The 21,751-nt window shown below is 40.7% G+C and overlaps 3 protein-coding genes across 3 annotated transcripts; 1 reads left to right on the top strand and 2 right to left on the bottom strand.

Annotated features, from left to right (window-relative positions):
- Nucleotides 1–735: 735 nt before the first annotated feature.
- Nucleotides 736–4,839, bottom strand: LOC309874425 (UPF0415 protein C7orf25 homolog). Its single transcript, XM_082752574.1, has 2 exons — nt 4,761–4,839; nt 736–2,394 (listed from the first exon to the last, which is right to left on the bottom strand). The coding sequence occupies exon 2, from the start codon at nt 2,376–2,378 to the stop codon at nt 1,116–1,118; it is 1,263 nt and encodes a 420-aa protein (XP_082608700.1). The 5' UTR covers nt 2,379–2,394; nt 4,761–4,839; the 3' UTR covers nt 736–1,115.
- A 2,091-nt stretch (nt 4,840–6,930) lies between these two features.
- Nucleotides 6,931–11,787, bottom strand: PSMA2 (proteasome 20S subunit alpha 2). The gene is made up of 8 exons (XM_082755299.1): nt 11,715–11,787; nt 10,381–10,457; nt 9,796–9,928; nt 9,297–9,419; nt 8,931–9,012; nt 7,880–7,953; nt 7,425–7,482; nt 6,931–7,342 (listed from the first exon to the last, which is right to left on the bottom strand). The coding sequence occupies exons 1-8, from the start codon at nt 11,753–11,755 to the stop codon at nt 7,226–7,228; spliced, it is 705 nt and encodes a 234-aa protein (XP_082611425.1). The 5' UTR covers nt 11,756–11,787; the 3' UTR covers nt 6,931–7,225.
- Nucleotides 11,788–12,003: 216 nt separating this feature from the next.
- MRPL32 (mitochondrial ribosomal protein L32) lies at nt 12,004–13,813 on the top strand. Its single transcript, XM_082755106.1, has 3 exons — nt 12,004–12,119; nt 12,382–12,563; nt 13,218–13,813. Exons 1-3 carry the CDS (start codon nt 12,032–12,034, stop codon nt 13,470–13,472), a joined length of 525 nt encoding a protein of 174 aa, XP_082611232.1. The 5' UTR covers nt 12,004–12,031; the 3' UTR covers nt 13,473–13,813.
- Nucleotides 13,814–21,751: the final 7,938 nt, after the last annotated feature.

Here is a 21,751-nt window from a genome sequence, read left to right as displayed (position 1 = left end):
AAGGACAGACTGCCCTCTGCATTATGAAAAGTTCCAGGTAAAGATGCACACTATACAGACACAGGTGACAGCTCCTACATTCATCGTAAAAACAGACCACAGCAAGAGTCATATCCACAACAAGTATACTTTTGGTCCTTAACAATCAAACTAGCTTGACTGGAAGAAGCAGACAGAGGTTTTGCTGGTATGCCACTGGTATACACCAGTGTCAGAGCTGGAGATGGCAAGAGATAGGCAGAGACTATGGCCATGGGCTGCCCTGCAGCCATTTCTTGTTGCTGAAAGAAGTTTAGACTGAATAGGTGAGAGAACATTCTTCGTCTGAACTGTATGCTGCACAATAAAGCTGTCTTGTTGGACAACAGTCTATAAAATATTCAGTAGGCCTCTTTCACTGACCTGATAAAATGTATAGCTCAGGGCCAAGGGGTTCACTCTGACATCTCAGTATTTTCCACTGGGAACCTGAGGCAAATTATTAACAAAGATGATGCTGCCATTACAGCACACAGAAAGACAACACTGGAAATTCTCTCCTAGAAACAAACAAACAAACAAACAAAAAACATTGTTAAGTATTCTACACTTTGAGTAAAACCAGTAGTTATAACAGCAGTTAAAAAGCTTCTCTCTTCTATAGGGCTCAATCTCTACATGAGATACCTCTGAGTCAACAAAGAATTCAGTTGAATTGGACCAGTGAAATAAAAGATACATGTTCCACAAAATCAGAAGTCCATTTAAGGTGCTCACTTTATTCTCTCCAAAGAGGACAAAAACAATAAAGGCAACCGTGCTTTAATCGTTGTTTTTTTTTTTTTTTTTTTTTAATAGGGATGGATACAATTAATATACTGTAAGACGGTCAATGATTTTCACTGAAATCTCATTACATTAGCAAATAAATTAACAGCCAGCTGAACAAAAAACAAACAAGAATTGAGTAAAGATATTGCAAGTCCCTTGGGGAACCCTTCCACTGCTACAGTTACTGTTTTCACTGATATATGTGTGGGCTCTTCTGTTTCTCCAAATGCCTCCGCTGCAGCATCTGCAATATTCAGGGACCAACTCCTTTAATGACTTAGTCAATTCATTAATTAATGACTCAGTCAATTGTCAGGTGGGCAGCTCTTTGGTAAAGGTGTGGCAAAAGCTTCTTTGCTTTCTGTCAATGCTCTAGGCTGATGCACAAAAACACTGAACTTCACACCTTGGTTAGCTGCTGCCCTCACAAAACCACTGTTTGCAGTCATGGTGATGGCTTTTAAAGTGTCTCCTGTCCCAAAAATGGTCAGAGAACGGCTATTGATTTTTGAACTAGCCACTAGTCCTAAGGCACGGTCAGATGGCTGATCTGGCACCACAGTAATTTTTTTAACGAGCAGTGCAGCTCGCTCTTTCTCCCCAGGTCCTCCCAGCGTTTCCAAGATGGACTGAAAATCTCTGACAGCAGATTCACACGCAAAGAGCTCTTTCCCTTGCATGAACTCCTCCAGCTGAGGCAGGACTCTCTCCCTCCTTTCTTGAGCCGCTTGCTCTGTTAGCACTTTTTCTTTGAAGACGAAGTAGCAGCCACCATAACTGAGAGCAGAGACGTAGGTTATCAAGGTAGTGATGTCCAAGTTAACTCTATTGCACACATTTACTTTGATCTGAGTAGGAAAAGCAATGCTGGCCACTAAATTCTCCCGGTCTACTCTGGTCACCTGCAGGGGTTCAAGGTCTTCTTCATCTGATTCACTGGCACTTAGGTGCTGGTTTTCTGTAGATGGCTCTGCCAGCGAGTTCACAGCCACAATGTCTCCTCGCACAGATATTCCCATCTCCTTGAGTCTCTCTGCCATAGGACTGGACACGCTGTTGTAGAAGGCAAATATTATGTGGGGATTGCTGTACTCCACTGGCTGCTGACGGCTCGCCTGCAGGAAGTCCTCTGCTTGCTCGATGACACTTTTGTCACCATACTGGCCCCTCCCCAGCCAGATGTTGTGCAGGGCTTCGGCCTTCCGACCGATGGCCTTCACCCACGTGTGACCTCCATTCGCAACAACATCTACCACCAGTGTCTGTTTGTCTCCAAACCTGTCCTCGTAAGCAAAGACATGGAGGACACTGACAACATCCTCCAGGTTCTCTGCTGACTGGATAATGGCTTCGAGATGGGTAAGGTTTGTACTCTGCAGATGGGATTCCTTAACGGCCACCTTCCCTGCCTCCACCTTGTGTAAGAAGTTTAACTCAGCCTTCAGTTTGCCACAGAGTTTTGCCCCACCTTCTATTCTCCTTTTCTGGGACTTGGAAAGGGCTTCTGCTCTCTTGATCAATTCTTTGGCAACAGCAATTCTTTCACAAAGCAGAGTCTGCACAGACATGTTGGAAACATTATTCCTATCAGATGAAAGCAAAAGAGAAGATTGTTAGGGCATGATTAAGAATACACATAATCAAGAGGTCTTTGCAACAGTAAACCTACTTAGCAGTAGGTTTAGTGCAACAGATACACCTACCCTGAAGCACAAGCATCAGGAACCTCCACCCATGTCCCACCAAAGCATTCAGTTCCTCGCCTGCACCTCTGGGGATCCAAACTAAGTTTTCAGTTCTCAGCAAGGAAGAACAGCAGCACTCAAGTCTCCACAGACACCTTGCAAGATCATATTTCTTTCCTCTCACATCAGAGCCACTCAAAGAGATCTCAGCTCTCAAAGTTAATTTGCAGAACTTGCCATTCAGAGCAAAATTAGAAATCCGGTTAATGGCATAAGTAGATCTTTTCTCTCCCTCACACAACAACAGTTACCACTATAATAAGAGACACCTACCGTGCTTACAGACTTTCTAAGACTGCTGTCCGCTAGTATTTTTACATAGTATATAAGATGCCCATTGTATTTTACAATTCTGAGTAGCACACCTCTATCCTCTCCAACTTCCAGCTTATACTACGCAATCCCCTGAATGAGCCACTAGCAACCCTCTGGCAAAACTTCAATGTTACACAGCATCATGACAAACTATAATTTATAATTCTAGAGCCAGCAGGATCTGGAAATTTCTGTTCTCTAGCTCTAGCAGAGATTTATTGTGTAGTATCAGATAAATTAACTCCTGTCCCATCAACGCTACTCAGTACATCTTCCTAAGGATAACTATAGGAATTGCTTAATTATTTCAAAAATGTAGAATTAAACGCCACAGCAAAAAATCCATTTTTTAAAGACATGCAATAATTGCCACTATGAAGACTGAAATTAATCCTTTCTCATTACAACTCTAAGTATTAGCACACGTGCCAGTAATTTTTACCTAAACTGCACTTTGAAGTAACCTGGTATTAAAAGGCAAGACAGAGACTTCAGATGAAAACAAGGATGCAGCCTGGCTCCTATTAAAGGCTCTGCCATTACTGCTTTGGAACCTGGCTTTATAATGAAGTGTAAATCACATTTGTATTATGCACAATTAAAATACAGTTACTATGAACTCCTACTGGCTCATTCAGTAATTAATATCACCAAACTCTTCCCTTTCTTGTCAACCAAAGTGTCTAAGGTCTTTCAACGTGACCTAATGACTCTCTTCAGGGTCAGAAAACACCATTTAACTCTGTCCTTTCCCCCAAAATCCCAACCAGGCAGGTTCAGTTTTTAATCCCTTCAATGCCTAAAGTGAATCTTTTTCCTATTACTGCCAGGACAGCACTCTGACTCACCTTTGGCTCTGAGTCACTTACGTAGAAATTAAATACATCTCATGCCTTCTGGGACTTTTGCTTCTATAACCTCTTGCCCTCTGCAGCCATTCTGTGCAGGCAGAACTTGCGGGCACTACAAGGCAGAGTTTTTCCTTTAGCACTTCCCTGATGCACCTCTCATGCGTCACTACAATACATTTTCTTCCCCGTGTCCTAAAATTGCACCTTCAGGGCTACCAGGTAAGAGCACGAAACCCACAGTTCTGTCAGTAACGCTTCGGCAGCATTGTGAAGGTACCTCCACTGCTAACCACCCGCTCTTGCACGGCCAGCTGGCACAACACCACACGTGGTTTTGCAAAGCGTTTACTAGCTGTTGCATCTGAAATCCTCACCCGATTCTTAATAAACAGGACAAGCTCTGAGACTCAAACAGCCACACTGTCAGGGCGAAGGTCTGACCTGCACCTAACTGCCTCTGAGGGCAGGCAGGGGCGCGGGGTGCTCCCTGCTCACCCTGTCCTGCACTGGCAGCAATAGGCCACATCCCTGGGTGTTTTATGTTTTGCATTTATTACAGTAGTAGCAGTTATTTGTATGTTTGCCTTCAGCAGGAAGCCACTGCCACCAGTTTGTCCTTAGGAATGAGTAAAACCCCACAGATGCTACCTCAGGACCTCTCACCACAGCAAATACGAGCTTTGTAGAAGCTGTAAGCGCTCACCATAGCAGCTGCAACTTCTACAAATTTCTCAGTGCTCAAGGCGAAGCTGACAGGATTTTAAACGAAAAAATAAAATCGACTAAACGCGGCTACCCCTACGGCTTCTGGGGCACAGCCGCCCCCTCGGGCGCTCGCCATTTGAGGGCGCCCCCCGGCAGCCCCCGCCGCCATCACGTGAGGGCGGCGCCGGGGCGGTGGCGCCGCCATCTTGAGCGCGGGCAGCGCTGCCCCCGGCCCCTCATTGCGGCGGGTCCCCGCGTCCCCCCCGCCAGCCCCGGGGCGCTCCCTGCTCGCCGCCCCGCGCCCCCCCCCCGGCCGCCCGCAGCCCCTACTCACGGCCCGGCGGCCGCAGCCTTCCCCCGGGCGGCGGCAGGAGGCGGCCCGGCACGGCCCGGCCCGGCGTGGCACGGCTCGGCCCGGCCCCAGCGCGCCTCCCCCGGGGCGGCCGGGCGGGGACAGCCGCGGCACCCGCCTCGCCGTGGCCGGGTTGTGGCGTTTCCCCCCGTAAAGGTTGTGGTGGAGGTGCTCCGAAGCTTTCAAATAACATTTTGTCATCTTATTAATGAATTTAAAAACCGTTGAAAAACCATCATTCTCTACAGTATTGGCCCATAAAAGATGGGAACTTAAACCCACAACATTCCTGCTCGCCTGTTCTAATGGGACAGCAGGAAGCAGGCAAAAAACAGCCATTATTTCTATACCAATTATCAAATGCCCAAAAGACAGCGTTTTCCTTACTCACAGCACAAGTTTGGTGATAAAATTACACAGATAGTGATAAAATTACTAGCATTTGAGATTTGAGAGGTTTATCCTAACTTACCCTAACAGCATTCCTTTCAACTAAAAGCCAGCAGTCTGTGGTTGTTTCTTAAAAACCCTCACTTCTGAGCTAAGGTAATACTGGGTATTGTGCTCTTCCAGGCTCCACCAAGAGCCACCTCTCCATCAGTTACTACATTTTAATCATTAAACCATGGGAAGAGATAAAGACACCTGCTTTTCACGTCCCTTCACCACCTACGAAATTGAGATTCTATAGAGAGTTGTTCAATGATATGATTTACCCCCGTCTCCCCCTGTCAAAAAAAAAAAAAAAAATTTGCCCCATTCATTATCACAATTTTGGGAGTGAGATAAAATGATTGACTTTATTTCAAACTGGTTTAGAGGGAGCATCTAAACTAGTTCAGTTCATGCTAGCCATTTGATGAGGTACCTAACTCCATTTTTTCACGTACAAAACTCCTTTAAATATTCATATAGCACTAAATTGACTAAAGGCATATAAATATTGACGTAGCATTCTGCTTTTCTGAATTATTACAGACACCTAAATTAAGAATCTAGCAATATAAAATCTCCAGTTCCAGTTCTGACTAGCTGCCCACTATCTCTAAGAAGAATAACCAGAGCACGGGTTGGTTTTCAGAGTTTAAAAAAAAAAAAAAAAAAGGGAACCATTTGTACATAGTTTTTATTTCTAACATTATGAAATAAAACTTAATTCATGGCATGCTTCAATGCTTCATAAATTCTTATTTGCCTAATGATAACATAACATCAACACGGGACAGACCAATTAGCTTATACGTCATGTTCTGCAGACTAACTCATATTTTTTATTTTCTTCATTGGTTAATGGATGGCTAACGTTTAACCTGCCAGGCTGCTCCCGTATGTGATTAGCCTGACATAGAAGCAGACTGACCCAGCTTCCATTTCATTACCAGTAACTGTTGAATGGCTCCAGACCAGATTTCTGCTTTAAAAAAAAAGCATATATATTTATCCTCTTATGTTTTTTCATTTCTACATAACCTTACAGACATGAAGCATGTAAAAAATGCATCTGTATGTACACCCACAAATAACACTCAAGCATCTAGTTCTGTACTTTTAAAAGTAGCCGTGCATAAATTAACTGCTCTTTTCATTGCTGCACCTTTCGTTATCTTGCAAGCCGAAATATACTTCAGCACAATTCAAGGGATAAATTATTACATATTCTTATTTTGCTTTGTACATCCTGTTTGTTTTTTTACTGATGCTGGTAACTGCATTTAGCATTCAGTCAGTAGCATTTGCTTCCATTATTTCTAACAGTATTTCAAGATTGAAAAGATTTCATGTCTATGGTCATGGAAATTACCCAAGTTAAAAAAAAGAAGACATAAAGACCAAGACAATTCTAGAGGCTCAAGAGCAGAGCTGCTCAAGTAGATCACATTTTATACCCCACATGGAAGACCGTTATGCATCTTTGTAAAAGTACACAAGCTTTTACATTGGAACAACCCATTTTCAGAAGTTACTTAGAATTCAAAACAACTCCACAGTGAAAAAAATTCTTTTGTTCACTCAGAATTTAAAAGTTGTTTAAAAGAAGGTCTAATACCAGTTCATGATGGCTAGTATGTGGAGAATTGTTTCCTCAGTGATAAAGATATCAAAACCTCATCTTTATGTTCATAAACTGTGATTAAAAAGACACACAGACACCTTCCCCCAGAACAGTGGCCTTCAAATTTTATTCTTCAATCTTTCTGAGTGTTCATTTACATTTTGTACAGTATTTTGTGTACAAATATTCCATATATCAAGGGAAAGAATTACCTGTAATAAGATTCCGTGTATTACAATATTAGGATCCTTGCATTTGTACCCATGATATTTAAAAAAATCTGTCCAGACAAACCATGTAGAAATAAGTATGCAAAAACTGCAAACAAAAACATTTAAGGAGCCAAAATTAAAAAGACCTTTGTGTGAATTCACACAGTCTTGCTTGGTTCCTACTAGGCTATTGCAGCCAAGTAGTCCTTAACCTCAGTTGGAGTTAGCCTCCTAAAACCAGCTTCGTTACAGATGCCAACTTCAATGTTGTCTTCTGTCATTTGCCCTTCAAAGCTCTCCTGTGAAAGGAAATACAGTTCAGTGAATCACAGCAGTGATGTCATAACAGTAAGAAACACGTTTCTTAACTATTTTGCTAACCTTTAGTGTTAAGATAGCTGTATGAATGGCATCTTCAAGCTCCAAATCTTCGTTGTATCTGTAAAAAGATCATCATGTATTTCAACATGGGACAGTAAGCCCAGAGCCTCTAAAAATCCAAAGATTGCTAAATTTTTCATGCAAATAGTATTGGAAAGTACTGTTATTTTAAAAATTACAAATAATGATTTTGAAGGTTAATCTATTTCACTACTTGTTCTGCAAATATGCTAGTATTCTGTTTTCTGCAGTGGATTATTTTATTATACACACAAAAGTTTATATAAAGAAAATTTCGCGTGCATATTTAAATAAGGAAATTAGAAGCATCGCATTTTAAATATTTTTAAACTTTGTTCTGATATTTTAAAATTACGTTTTTTTTGGTTCATCTGTTTTACCTGGATATGAACAAAACAGATAGTATCTTTTTAAACAAGTATCAAATATATTACCTTTTCTCAAGGAATGTTTTTCCATTGACATAATTTTTTCCCATTGCTGTTGCTTTCCAAGCAAAATAAGCTCCCTGTAAAAACAACAAATCCATTGAATTGTTCTCTGTAACTCAATCAAAACCACATTTGACTACTTGGTAAAAGAAATAGAAGCAATTATGAAAATATTGGATGTTATGACAATGTATGACATTACTTTAGGTCACATTCAGACAAATTTGATATGGAAACATACTATGAAAACGTATAAAACATTTGTATAGAGTCCCACCTATTTTCATCCTTCCACACTGCTTTGAAAGATGGACTTAGTAAGGTCTTCGCATAGTGTAATTCCTTGAACAAAAACATATGCTCACACTTGAGCATGAGCAGTCAGTTCTTTCCTTAGGCTCACCCATTTTTTTTTTTAATTTTTTAAAAAAGACTAAATAATGTGAACAACTTGTTTACATCTGGTTTATCTACCTTACATATTTGGCCATCACTCCTATTCTCTCCTATTGCACAAAGACCATCAAGAGCTCTATGCCTCAATCAAGATGATTACACAAGGTAACTGCATTTTGCTTTTTACATTTAACATCATGTAACAGCTCAAATTTCTGAAACTTATCAAGCATCAGTAGAGCAACCAATTTTTTATTTTGACGTAAAGTGTTATAACTCGGAGGCATCAAAGGGTAAATTTTATTTGTAATGTTCTAACCCAGTAAATAAACTTATTTAGGTGGGAAAGGATGAAAAGGGATGGGGCTCTCTTTCAGAAACTGCTGCTATTCCTCATGCAGTTCAGAACATGGAGACTCAGAATGAACAGATGGTACCCACTTCCTACATTCCTCTATTTCCTTTGGCACAGTGGCCAGAATTCCAGGCTTGACCCCAACACCTAAGAATGATTCTACTTCACGACTCCTGAAATTGGGATAAGGAATCTGTTCTTCCTGTTCCACATTCTTCTCATCACAGAAAGTATTTCATAAGCACATACAAAGTTTTAGATGTCATATACGAATAGTAGACTTTACAGATGTTAGATACTTACAGATGGATCTGACTGAAATAAATAGGGCCGCCCCTCATTCCAGCCACATATTAGCAGTGATACACCAAATGGGCGAACACCTCTACAGGAAAAAAAAAATAAAATACAACAATAAATGCCTGACAGTTGGCACATAAAATTTATAATTTTACTCAGTGAACAGCAACTGGATGCGTTAACCTTCCCCCACAGGCCTCCCAACAACCCAGAGCTGTGATCATGACCGACTAGTCAGAATGCCTGTGTTCAAGATACGATGACTATCTCACTCAGTCTGTTAGCGCTCCTCCCACCTGCACATTTTCTGTGAGCATTCTCCAGCAAAACAACCCAATCTTTCCAAACAAACTTCAGAGAACCACATACCCAGACTGTGTATATTCCTGCATCACAGAAGCAATTCTTTGTACTAGCTGAGCTGTTGGAATGGGCTCATGATAAACCAAGTAATATTGCTGGGCCAGCTTCCGGGCTCTGTGCACAAGTACTCTAAAAACAAAGACAGAATTATTATATCAAAAAATCCAACTCTTTGTTACAATTAGAACTGAAAAATCATAATAAATATTATGCTAAGAAATTACACATCTGACATAAAACCAATGTACGAAAACATAGATCATATTGGGTTATCTTTATCTTGGGTAATCTCTGAAGTACTTCAATTGAAACTAAGGTTGAATTACATTGCTATTCATTCCACATTCATTTTTTAGATATAAGTGTATTTGCCAAGGAAATTCATATAGTGACCTTAAATACTACGTAAATTTCATACACGGTGTAACACAACATAATATTATGCTATACACTTAGAGAAATGTATCTAAATGATGACCAAGCAATTTTTTTCTTTAATATATACCTGTAATCTGGACCCATACCGCTATACACTAAACCTATATGTTTGGTAATTGGTTCTACTTTGTGAACACTCCTTTCATCATAAAGGATGGATTTCTGCTTCTTCTCAGTTGCCAGCACCACTCCATTTGCAGCTAGAAAAAAACCACAAGATTTTTTCCATATTAAACTGAAATTATAAAAATCAGTTGAAGCACAGAACAGGTTTATTGCAACAAATAATTTTGCATCTCCCTTTAAAAAAAATCTTTCAAGTCTACAATCGTGATAAGCAGAGATTATTTAAGGAACCCACCCAACATATTATTTCCCATTTTGAATAATCAGCACTGCTCCCATAATCCCACTTTAAAGATTCTAAAGCACGTAGTAATAACTGAGCAGTTGAAGTAACTTTATATGTAGTACCTGTATATATACACAGCTGGAGTTATTTACTTAAGGAACACTCCAAATCAAAGATGTTTATTTATACCAGTTGTGTCTGCCCAGTATCACCCTAGCAATCTTCTTCTAGAACGGAGCAATACGTTCCCCTTTCTTTATGATAGAACCATTCACTAATGTAGTTATGTTCTCAACATACCTTTAATCCCAACAGATGGAGCTCCTGCAGCCACGGCAGCCAAAGCATATTCAATCTGGACAAGTTTCCCAGAAGGACTAAAAAGCAAAATGCAATAAATACCATGATTCTGACAGGCTCAAATACTTCCTGCAGTGATCTGATGTCAACTTTCTTTTTTAACCTCTTCACACATAGCATCTCCATACTGTAATCATAATTAAAAATAAATAAATAAAAAATCTGGAGATTTATTAAAAAGAACGAGGCAGATTCTTTTAAAAGGTTGCCATGTGGTGCTACTGTGATACTTGCACAGCACCTGCTTATAACCCAAATAAAAACTAACGTGTCCTGGATGGGAAGTACTGATTGCAATGCAGTTCTTCAACTCTGTACCATTTTACCCAAGTTTCTCGCTTGGTGGGGGAATCTTCACAGCATGTCACGAATTTCCACTGACATGGCATTATGGTTTGCAATAGTTTTCAAGACAGCAACATTCACCACTGAAAGGTACAAGCAAACCACGGCTATTCACTTTGTGAGGAGCTGATGAAGGTCAATGGCACAAGATGGAAACAGTTCCTCTTCCATCTCCAGGTATTCCTGCATCTTGCTTTAACAACCCACACTGTTCTGCTAACAGATGCAGAACCATCCAAACAGAGCAGCAGGCGTCAGGCTGTTAAAGTTAACTCCTCCAAAACGGGGTGCAAGCTCCATTTCTATGGAAGTGGACAGCGCAGCGCCAGTCACTTATTGGACAAACAATTTTGACAACATTTCTGACACTGCTGCTTTAGTAAACGAACAAGCAAAATGCAAGAAGGTGCACTTCTGTGCTTGGAGGAGACAGGAAAAACAAAGCATGCAATAATCAGCGTAGTTATTCATACGCTATGTAAATGTAGGTGACAGCAGTAACTCTAACTCCTCTCTCACAAAATACCAGTGAAACAGAAGAATAGTTTCACGTACCAGAACCAAAACATTTACAATTTTAGGAAAATATTTTAAAACCTATCGCAAGCTAAAATATTCTCAGGACACGAGACACACAACTGAGGGCCAGCATCGGCAGCTGGTATCTCCTCCACACGGAGGCAAAATCCGTGCTAACGGCCCCATCGGAGCGAGCAGGGAGCGCAGCGGCCCCTTCCCCGCGCCCCCCTGAAGCCCTTGCCCAGGCCCCAGGCCCCCCCCATGACTCTGCAAAGCCCGGCCGCGGCCCTCCCCCGCCCGCCGCGGCCCGCTGCCCCTCACGGCCGCCCCCCCGGTGCTGCCGTCCCCTCCTGCTCCCTCCTGTCCCCCCCCGTCCCCTCCCGGCGGCCCCGTCCCGCCCCGCGGGGCACCTGAAGGTGGTGAGGGAGAAGCTGTAGCCGCGCTCCGCCATCTTGGGGCCAGCCCCTCAGCTCCCCCGCCGCCCGTTCGCTTCTGCGCAAGCGCGCTCCGCCCGCCCGCCCCGCCGGCGGCAGCGCTGATTGGCGGAGCCTCGCCGCGAGGCACGCCGGGAGTTGAAGTCCTCCGGCAGCGCGCTGGCGGCCGCAGGGCATGCTGGGTCTTGTAGTCCCGTCCTCCGCCGTTGTTACGCCGGGACGCGCTCTCCGCACTCGCTTTCCCAGCAGGCTCAGCGGCGCGAGAGTCCTCCCCGTCCGGCTCCTGAGGCGACATGGCCGCTCCGCTGCTGGGGCTGGGCGGGCTGCTGCGGCGCTGCTGGGGCCGCCTGCTGCGAGCCGTGGCGCCAGCGCCGCACTGGGGTGAGGGGGCCGGGGGACGGCCCCGGGGGGGGGGCAGGTGGGGGTGGGGAGATGGTTCCTGTCAGAAAGAGCAGCCAGGCGCTGGGACCGGCTGCCCAGGGTGCTGGGGGGGGGCAGCGGCCCTGGGGGTGCTCAGGGAGAGGTTGGAGGTGGTGCCTGGGGACGTGGTTAGTGGGTGGCATTGGTGGCAGGGGCATGGTTGGAGCAGATGACCTCGGAGATCCCTCCCAACCTTAATGGTTCTCTGATTTCCGACCTTCAGGGCCAGCACTAGCTGTCCAAGGGCCCGCGTGTCTCCCCGAGCCAGCAGAAGACCCCGGAGAAGGCAGCGAGGTGCCGGGCCTCTTGGGCAGCGTCCTGTGGATGGCGGCGCCCAAGAAACGGCGCACCATCGAGGTGAACCGCTGCAGGCGGAGAAATCCCACAAATCTCATAAAAATAAAGGTAGTCGGCAACTTCACGTGTGCTTCCCGCCATATTCGGTGCAAGTGATCTGATTAACGGTGAACAAACGTGTTGGAGTACGATTCATGCCTGTGATTTTTAACCTCACTTACAGAATCCTTTGCACATCCCCTCGTGCTCATATATAGCATATATAATCTCACTTGAGAGGATCATAATGGCCAGTACAACTTCCAGAAAACTTTCTTCACTCTGTTTATAAATAAGTTTAAAAGACATCATCACTTTAAAAACACTTTGTAACATACAGTCATTCTGTGTGACAGTAGCCTGTGGTTAAATAAAAAGTGACTCTTTAGGCGCAAATCAACGAAATGTGGATGCTAGCTATATGGATGCCATAGGTGGAAATATCTATATCTTCTGTGCATCTCAATGGCTTGATAGGTCTTTATTCTTCCAAATGTCAACGATTTATATATTGACTTCATGGGCTATTTTTAGTAGTAAGTATCTGATACAGCAATACCAATACATTGCTGAAAAAAGGACTTTGGATAAAATAATAAATTCTGAAAAGGCAATTAAATTTTCCTGGTATTTCATTTCATATTTATTAATCGCTTGTGATTGCTCCCTGTTTATTTTTTGTTGTTCAGATTGTAAAATTTCCTATTTTTTTTTTTTTTCTAGAGAAACATAGATGTTTGCCCCGAGTGTGGAAACTTGAAAGAGAAGCATGTCCTGTGTGGCCATTGTTACGCACAGGTCAAAGCAGAAACTCGGCAGATTCGGAAGGAAATGGGTAAAAAGGAAGGAGGACCATTTAATGCTCCTACTGTAGAGACTGTAGTCTTATATGAGGGAGAAAAGCCCACAGAAAAAGACGAAGGCAAGCGGATCATCGAAAGAGCCAGGAAGCGTCCGTCGTGGTTTACTCAAAATTAACAGTGAGAAAGCTCGTGTTTTTCAAGAATGTTTTCCTTGTTTTGTTTAATCAATGCTGATATGAAAAAACGTATGAACTTTTGGGAAGTCTGCTCAAATAACATTTTATGTCACACAGTGCTGTTCTATAGCATGCAGTGGGGAATACTGTTCAGTGATACACCATAGCAGTCAACAATGAAAGAGAACCTATCTTGGATTTGGATATCTGCATTCAGTACAGTGAATACTTTGTATGTTAACATATGCTGGTTTTGTAAATAACTTTTTTTTTTTTTTTTTTTTCTTAACAAAGGAAAAACATTCATGGATGTAAAATAAAGTATATAAAGTTTCCTAGAGAAATCTGCTTTCTGGGCTTCTGGTCTTAAAACAAAACATCAACAACAACAAAACCAAAACACTTTTAAACCAGTGCTGATTACATACAAAGGATATTTCTGAGCAAAAGTGCAGTTATTTGGTAATTTCAATGTCTCATAATAGATCTGCCTGGATCTCTCCACAATGCTGCTGCTTGAGATACTCATTTCTGTTTTTGAGTAAAACAGTGTTTTACGCGTGGTCTTTATGTAATCTTTTGGTACCACACCAAAGGTTATTCTCTCTGTTGTCAAGATACAAAACAATCTATTTTAAAGAAAAACTTCCACACTCTCCCCACCTCCCCCACCAAATCACTGTGATTCATTGAGTGAAGTAGCAAACTGAGATCTGACGATTGGAAACCTGTAAATTTTATGAGGGTCAAAGCTGGTTATTTGCAGCCGTTCCCAGTAACGTGTGCTTGGAAAACTGCAAAGAACAGCCTGACTTCCTCCTGTCCTGTGTTCTCTGCGGAGTGGGGATAGCTCTGCCCTCTGCTGTCCGTGGGTACTCACTTCAGTGCTGCAGCCACAGCAGGTGGCTGTGTGTTTCCACTTTGGTTTTAGCCACCCAGTTGTAAACCATTAGCATTAGAGGTTACGATTAGTTTTAATTAGTCACCTATTTGACCCTCTACAGCTCCACTTCCCTGTTTTGTGAGTCTATGCTGATAAAAAAATTATTCAATGGTTTTCTATGGTTTATTTTTTATTGGCTCCATGTAGCTTAGCTTGTGTCAGGGTCTGAAAACTATCAATGTAGGGAGTAGGAAAGCAGAAGGAGAGGCAGGACCACGCTTTCCTGAATAGCCTTCACTTGAGCATGGCTAAACCTATTTAAAATTATGCCTGGGCTAGTGTGTGATGACAGGCTTCGTTTCTTTCCTCACTTTGTATTCCATGTTTTGGCAGGAAAGTAGGAACAGATGTTATCAGTGATGTTATATGTCCTCCACAGTCGATCGAAATAATGAATGTTGAGAAGTATAAATTGAGGCAATGCAGTTGACAGTATCCAAGCAAACAACATAAGTCCTTTTCTATTTGTCCAAACGATTTGTCCCAGTCCTATCTGTTTCTCACTTCTTAGCCAGAACTGAAGTCAATAAAAAGTGGTAAGCAGGATGCAGAGTGGAAGGCTTGCTTTTGCCAGAGTTGGAAAGGATAAGACTGACATATTGGAGGTGAGATTAGCCAAGCTGATACACTGCTGTTCCAAGGGAAAGGTGTCTTATGTATTTTAGGGAGAATGTTTTTTCTTTTATTTTTTTTGTCTACATAGCATAGGACCAATTATACAGTGCTGTCTTAGTCCCTTTATATATATGTGTATGGTTTTGACAACGACTGTGGAGAAATAAGCAAAAATATCTTGTGATGTTGAGAGACATGGGTTAATTTCTCAGACACACAGGGATATTATTTACATATATATTTCTTTATCTCCAAACACGAGAGAGGACGTGGTTTCCACTAATGGAGTAATAATTATAATCGGCAGTACAGAGCATACATTTATCGACTTACAGTATCTGTGAATCAGTGAAGATGTTCTTATGAAACATAAGTGAAGTTAGTCTGTGCCAGCACTTAGACATATTAAGGTACTTGCAGGGTCACAGTTGGGTAATGATTCATTTCACAGCCATACTGCTCATGGTAGTACTGCCTTTGTGCAATCCACACAGCGTGAGTTGCTTGATAGTGTTTCATGGTGGTTTCTGAGTAATGTGGGAAAAAAAGTCATTAAAATGTCTGGTATTCATGGTCTCTAAAAGAAAAAATAGATAAATTTTGGAGATTCATATATATATAATTGATGCAGTACCCATTAATTTTCCCAGAAATAAATTATCTTCAGCGAGAGTCAGAAGAGTCTATATATTTTTAATATATATATAAGTCTATATATATTTAATATATTTTCTTCAAAACAGGAGGAGCAAAGAAAAAGCTACTTCCATAGCGTAGCTCTACAAACACTGACATACAAACCCCTATTTCTCTTTTAAAAAATCCCAAATTCCCGTAAAACATGGCATAATATGTTGCTGGAAATAAATTCTGCTTATATGCAATAGAATCTGTTGCCAGAGTATTTCTATCCAAATTAAGATATGCAGATTTTGCTGGCATTTTCTTTGGGTGTGACTCATGTTAAACTTGTGATCTAAAATATATGGTGCTTACATTTGCAGATGAAAGTTGCTATGAGGTATTTTGAAAAACATAAATTGCAATTGTGCTAATATATATACAGATATTTTCAAAACAATGTAAACTAAGGAAAAGCAAGCTGGATGTTACAAATGGTTATTCTGGAATCAATTTAAACTCAGATTAAAAATTGTCTGATTTAGGAATATCACTGAAAAAAGACATTTATTTTTTGCCTGAAAATTTAATATGATTAAATACACATTATATGTGATTATAGTGGTTTTTGCATTTTATGTGAAAAATATTTTATTTTAAATTATAGGAAGAATGAGGAAGATCGTGTGATGTCCAAAAATACAAGGATGCAAATTGCTAAACGAGTTCGCATCATACTAAGATCTAGAGAGGGAACAGTGATCTCTGGCTGGGTTGAATTACGTTATCTGTACTGATCGATAAACCAAGTTTCTCTTCCATTTCCTATTTAAATACGAAATTTTCGATTTAGTGTAGAACACACTATGCCAGCAAGAGCTGGAGGCAGGCACGCAACATACTTTAAACACTAGGTGGCAGAGGAGTTTAGGTTTGTTCTAGGTAGAGAACAAAAGCCAAAGATTCACTCTTGAGATACGAAATAGTCAAAATCAGGTTTAAGAGATTTGCAATTGTATAAGTAAAAGATCTGCAAGTAGACTGGCTTTTCTAGGTACAAAGGAAAATATGATAGTTTTTATGGGACACAGGCTAATCTACTGTGGTTCATTGTTCTGACTGAATTACATTAGATGTATACTGAGAATTAATTCACAGGCTTTTGTGTATACTTATGTATTTCTGCTCTTTGCTTTGGGTGATTTATTTGAAATTGCAGTTTTACCTATCGTGTTCCCCTACCAGGATAGTGGAGCTCTTTTTTCCACCTCTTAATTACAGACAGCTTTCTGAATTCTGTTCCTCTGTACACCTGGTGTATTCAGTTAGTTGGCATTTTATTTGTGCAGCTAAAAAGTCACACAAATAATAGTTATTCCAATGAATCTCAAGGTATAACTGCCTTAAACTTTTAGGGACATAAGGAGACACATTGAAAAGAGAATTAAAATGATGTGGTCCTTAAGTGAATAATAGTTGCTCAGAACAGAATAGAGGATTGTGTTCTCGATCAGAGTTTCAAAATGTTTTGGAAGCACATGAGTGTCTAAAGATACAGGTAACTGTATCTTTAGAACTTACTTGTTAATTAGCACTTAAATAAATGAGATACTAACAAAACTCCTTCTTTCACTTTACATGACTGCATTGTCTAGTTTATATAGAGAATAAGCATCAGTAAATACAAGCTATTTCCAGATAATTTGCCTAACTTAAACTGCCAAAGACTTCAAGAATGGAGCCAAATGGAAGGAAAATCAATGGAAGGGACCAGAAGGAAGTAAACTATGCCTAGTCTAGGTATATTCCTAGGCAATTCTGCTCATGTCAGTGGAGTGTAATTCAAGGCAGAATTTGGCCCAATGCATTACTGTATTTGATGACAAATAATGAAACCCTGTACATATGGATATATGCAAGTATATATACGTGTAAGTGTTAATTCAGAGCATATACATGTGAAACTACTGCTGGGTACCAACAGGATTGACTTTACAACTGAAAGCTAAGATTGCATTTGATGAGTGTACTAAACTGAGTCTGGTCAGCTGGTGTTTGAAAGAAATTCAAGTATCTTTCAGTTTTCCCTGGTTAAGGACAATATACGTATTTAAAACGAAAGCCTTGGTGAAGTTGCCAGCTTATAATATTTGACAGAGACTTCACATTTTTATTTTTATTTTTATTTTTTAATAAGGCAGTTTTCGTCATTCTAAGGAGGTGGAACAAAGTCAAAATTTCAAAAATCACCAGGCAACTGATCAATCCTCTATACTCATTTTCTTGTGTCGTACTTTCTAAAGCAATCCTATGATTTTGAAAATTAGGGATATACTTAGTATATTCTGATCATCCAGATACACAAGCACTTGTCTGTTTCTGTTTGTTTCACAAAAGGGCACAGATTCTATAGAAAGTGGTTCTGAAAATTATTGTACTTTATAGGTGTTCTTTTTGCTGCACAAAAATATAGAAATGTTCTGTCTGCTGTGCCTCAAACATAAGCTTGATTAATTCTTTACGTGTCCTAAATGCAGGAAACAGCTCACGAGGCTGAAGAGTAAAAATGTACATTAAATGCAGTGTGTATGTCATGCTGTAGGAAGGACAATCATTCCCTACATACAGAGCTGACATAGCCTTTACATCTATTCCCATGGTATACTAATGCTGTTTCTATTCCCAGCCCTGTCACACAGGCTCATCAGCTTGTCTAGCAACACGGTTTACAGCTCTGTTTTCCAATATGGTGTAGTTCTAGAGCATATTACATGAAATATTTCCAATAAAACTAAGGATTTTGAGCAGGCTGTGGGAGAGATGGATGTTTCATTTTATAATCTCAGATTATTATTAAATACAAAGGATGGTGTTCTTAAAGGTGCTGTAATATACAGCTTAAGGCTCCAAATGGACAGGCTGGCCCTGTAGGAAAAGTTCATTCTAAGTATATTGAGTTCTGAAGCTCCTGCTCATTCGTCTTTACTGTCCCTACTCAGTTATTATCAAATCAGGGAAAACATTTAAGTTTTTTTTCTGAAGAATAACATTAGGATTTAGCCCAATTAAAGATATTTTATTTAATCCTGTCACTTTTAAATAGGACAAATGATATCTTGTTCAAGAAGCCATTGAGTTTGGGGGTTTTCTTTTAAGAGAAATTGTAATTACAAGTGACGGAGAGACATGTGCTCTAAAGCACACAGCTGTTGTGCTACAAAGTAACTTAATGAGATCATGAAAGCATTTTTATTGAAATCAAGGAGGTAAAAATTAAGCCTATCAGTTGCCAACACCCACCGTGATAAATCGATCAAGCCCATGAGTCCAATTCTGCCATAGTCCTTTGGATAATGCCAGTTACAAATGAAGGATGTAATCTTTTAGGAGTTTGGGGGGGTGTTGAGACATTTCTCTAACCCCAAATCACTCCTTCTCAGAGGTTGATGTCCAGCACAGAATAAATTACCACAAAGATGCTCTGAAAAAGGAATGGAGAGAGGAAACTGAGGGACTTTATTCGGGGTTCAGGGTTGAAGACCAAGAAGGTACAGTTATTGGCAAGTATGTAGAAGTAAGAGGCGTGCTGTTGCTATCTGTGTAATATGAAGAGTACAAGAGGATTTGCTGCAAGACACATGCCTCTGTTGTGCAGCTGGGTGAGTACCTGCAAAGTACTTGTGCGTGTGGCACCGTGGAAATAGATGGCGGAGCTGTGGAAATGGATGGAACAGCAAATCGCACTCCTACATCATGAATCACTTTCCATTTTGTATTGGCTGCTAAATGGCATCGATTCCTCTTGAGAGGTGGCAAATTGAGGTGCAGAAAGAGCAAGTGACTTCCTCGAAATTGCCCCCTCAGTCAGTGGCAGAGGAAGGACCTGAAGCAATTTGCCAATTATCAGCTTCTTGTATGCTCTGCTGTGTCACAGGTTAGGTAATAATAACAATTATCACCTGCAGTGGGGATTAATCTAGCTAGGTTTGCATTTTTGATCAAATAAGCTGCTGCAAAGATACATTTATTTGTATAGGCCCATAAGGGCCTTTATCCGGAGCTTTTCAGATATGCCGAAAATCTGGTTTATTTCCGAATGATTCCTCCTTTTTTCTCCTTTTGTTTGAGAAGGGGATTAAAAGCAGCACAGCTTTTTCAGGCAGGATCCAAGAACCAAAGTCAATCACTTCTCTTCTGTACAAGAGTGTCTTATCCTACAAGAGGGCCCATTCTGTTCAGTGGGATTATTTATAAGAGTCTAACTCATCTGGACAGCAACAGCAGAATCTGTCCTCAGGAATTAACTGTATGATATCTAAAAATAAGTGTAATCCTAGAAGTAAAATATATCTCATCCATAGATTAGATTCATTTCATCCAGGAATAATGTGCATTCTTTATCTGCAATATAGAAGACCTTTTATCTAATTAGAGAAAAAAGAAAAAAAAAGAACACAAGTGGTTAAATTGTTTGGAAAAAAAAAAAGAAAAAAGATTATTTACCAGCAAAACCAGCAACACCAATGTGCAAAGAATTGGTTTAGATCACTACTCTAAGACAACATTCTTCTTCTGAAACACTTGGTGCTGAAAAATATAAAGGAAAAGAATTTGCAATCATTTTTACCCTTTTCTTTTTGATGAAAGAGATGCATGTTGCTTTCAGATCACCAGAGTGTATCTGCCTCATCCAGCTGATGTGGCAGATGCTGAGATCCCTGAATCTGTTGCTTAGGTTATACGACTGTTTATCTAATTCAACAGGCAACCGATTGAGAATAGGTAGTCTTGATCAAAAGTAATTTAATTATTTCCAGTTTATTGATGTTGTAATGACCCCAGTTTAATGACTGTATCTTCCCAAGAGCATAGACATTAGCTTTGTTAACAAGATTTTCAAAAAATTTATCTGTTTCAGGAACATAGCACATGAAGGAGGGAAAAAAGGACTCTGTATCCATCTTTGACAGATCTTATAGCCACATTAGGATCTGAGAAACACAAAGGAGAATCTGAGGCGTTAAGCAAGATTCTTTTTTTTTTTTTTTTTTTTTTTTTTTTTTTTTTTTTTTCCATAGATAAACCTGAATTGGAAAAGTGATGACAAGTGATAAATGTATTTTGCTGGGTGTTCATGAAAGGTCCAACCTGTGGAGTTGAAAAATAAAAAGATAAAAGGCCCTTGCTGAATTCAAAGATGCAGAGAGCATTGCCAGGCAGGGTACTTTTTCTGTGTATTCTGTATCTATGTCCCAACGAAATTCCTCTTTCATGTATGCAGTCAGTGTTAATCATGACCACAACTAATTCTTATTAACAGTGCAAACTGCAAGCAGAAGAAAAAGCTACAAGAAGAATATGAGTTACAAGGCTCCTAGTTCAACAGTAAAATCCATAGTTTCAAGTCACAGACATTAACATTTCACCTCTGATTATCTTCCCTGAAGAAGTTCCCATGAGCCATGGTCTGTAGTGGGTATGTTGCCAATAACTGGAGAAAATTGCCTCCATCTATCTGTGCCTCTTTTCCATCTACAGAATGGGGATAATATCAATTTCCCCCATGGAGCAATTTTTCAGAAATCTTTTTTTTTTTTTTTTTTCTAAACCACCTATGTTCTTAAGGCCACCAGAATGCAGACACGGGCGTCATGAAGAGAAAAGCCAGAAGTCAACCTTACACTAACTGTTGCATTGCTTGCAATGCTTGTTTTCAACATGCTGACCACTTGGCACTGGTACCTACTCCTGCTTCTGAGAAAAGCTGAAAGGGTTCTAAACAGGAATAGTCGTGTTTAGGGATCTAAATAGGAATAGTCACGTTTAGGGATCTGAATAGGAATAGTCATGTTTAGCTTGTTGCTGAGGCTCTACATGCTCATGCCACAGGTGTGGTGTGCCCATTGCAGAACAGCATCTCTTCCATCTCTCAGGACTGCACGGGCAGAAGCACTAACAGCAGCTCTACACAGACAGTCTCGGAGAAATCATGGTAGAAAACAGTCGTTCCCCCAAATGCTGGGAAACAGCAAGTACGAAGCCTCATGGCAATGGCACAAACCACGTCTTGGTTTGGCTGTATGCAGTCAGCTGCAGCAG

Source organism: Aythya marila, assembly GCF_965140915.1.
Source record: "Aythya marila genome assembly, chromosome: 2".
Taxonomy (NCBI): Eukaryota; Metazoa; Chordata; class Aves; order Anseriformes; family Anatidae; genus Aythya; species Aythya marila.
This window is presented reverse-complemented; position numbering and strand designations above follow the sequence as displayed.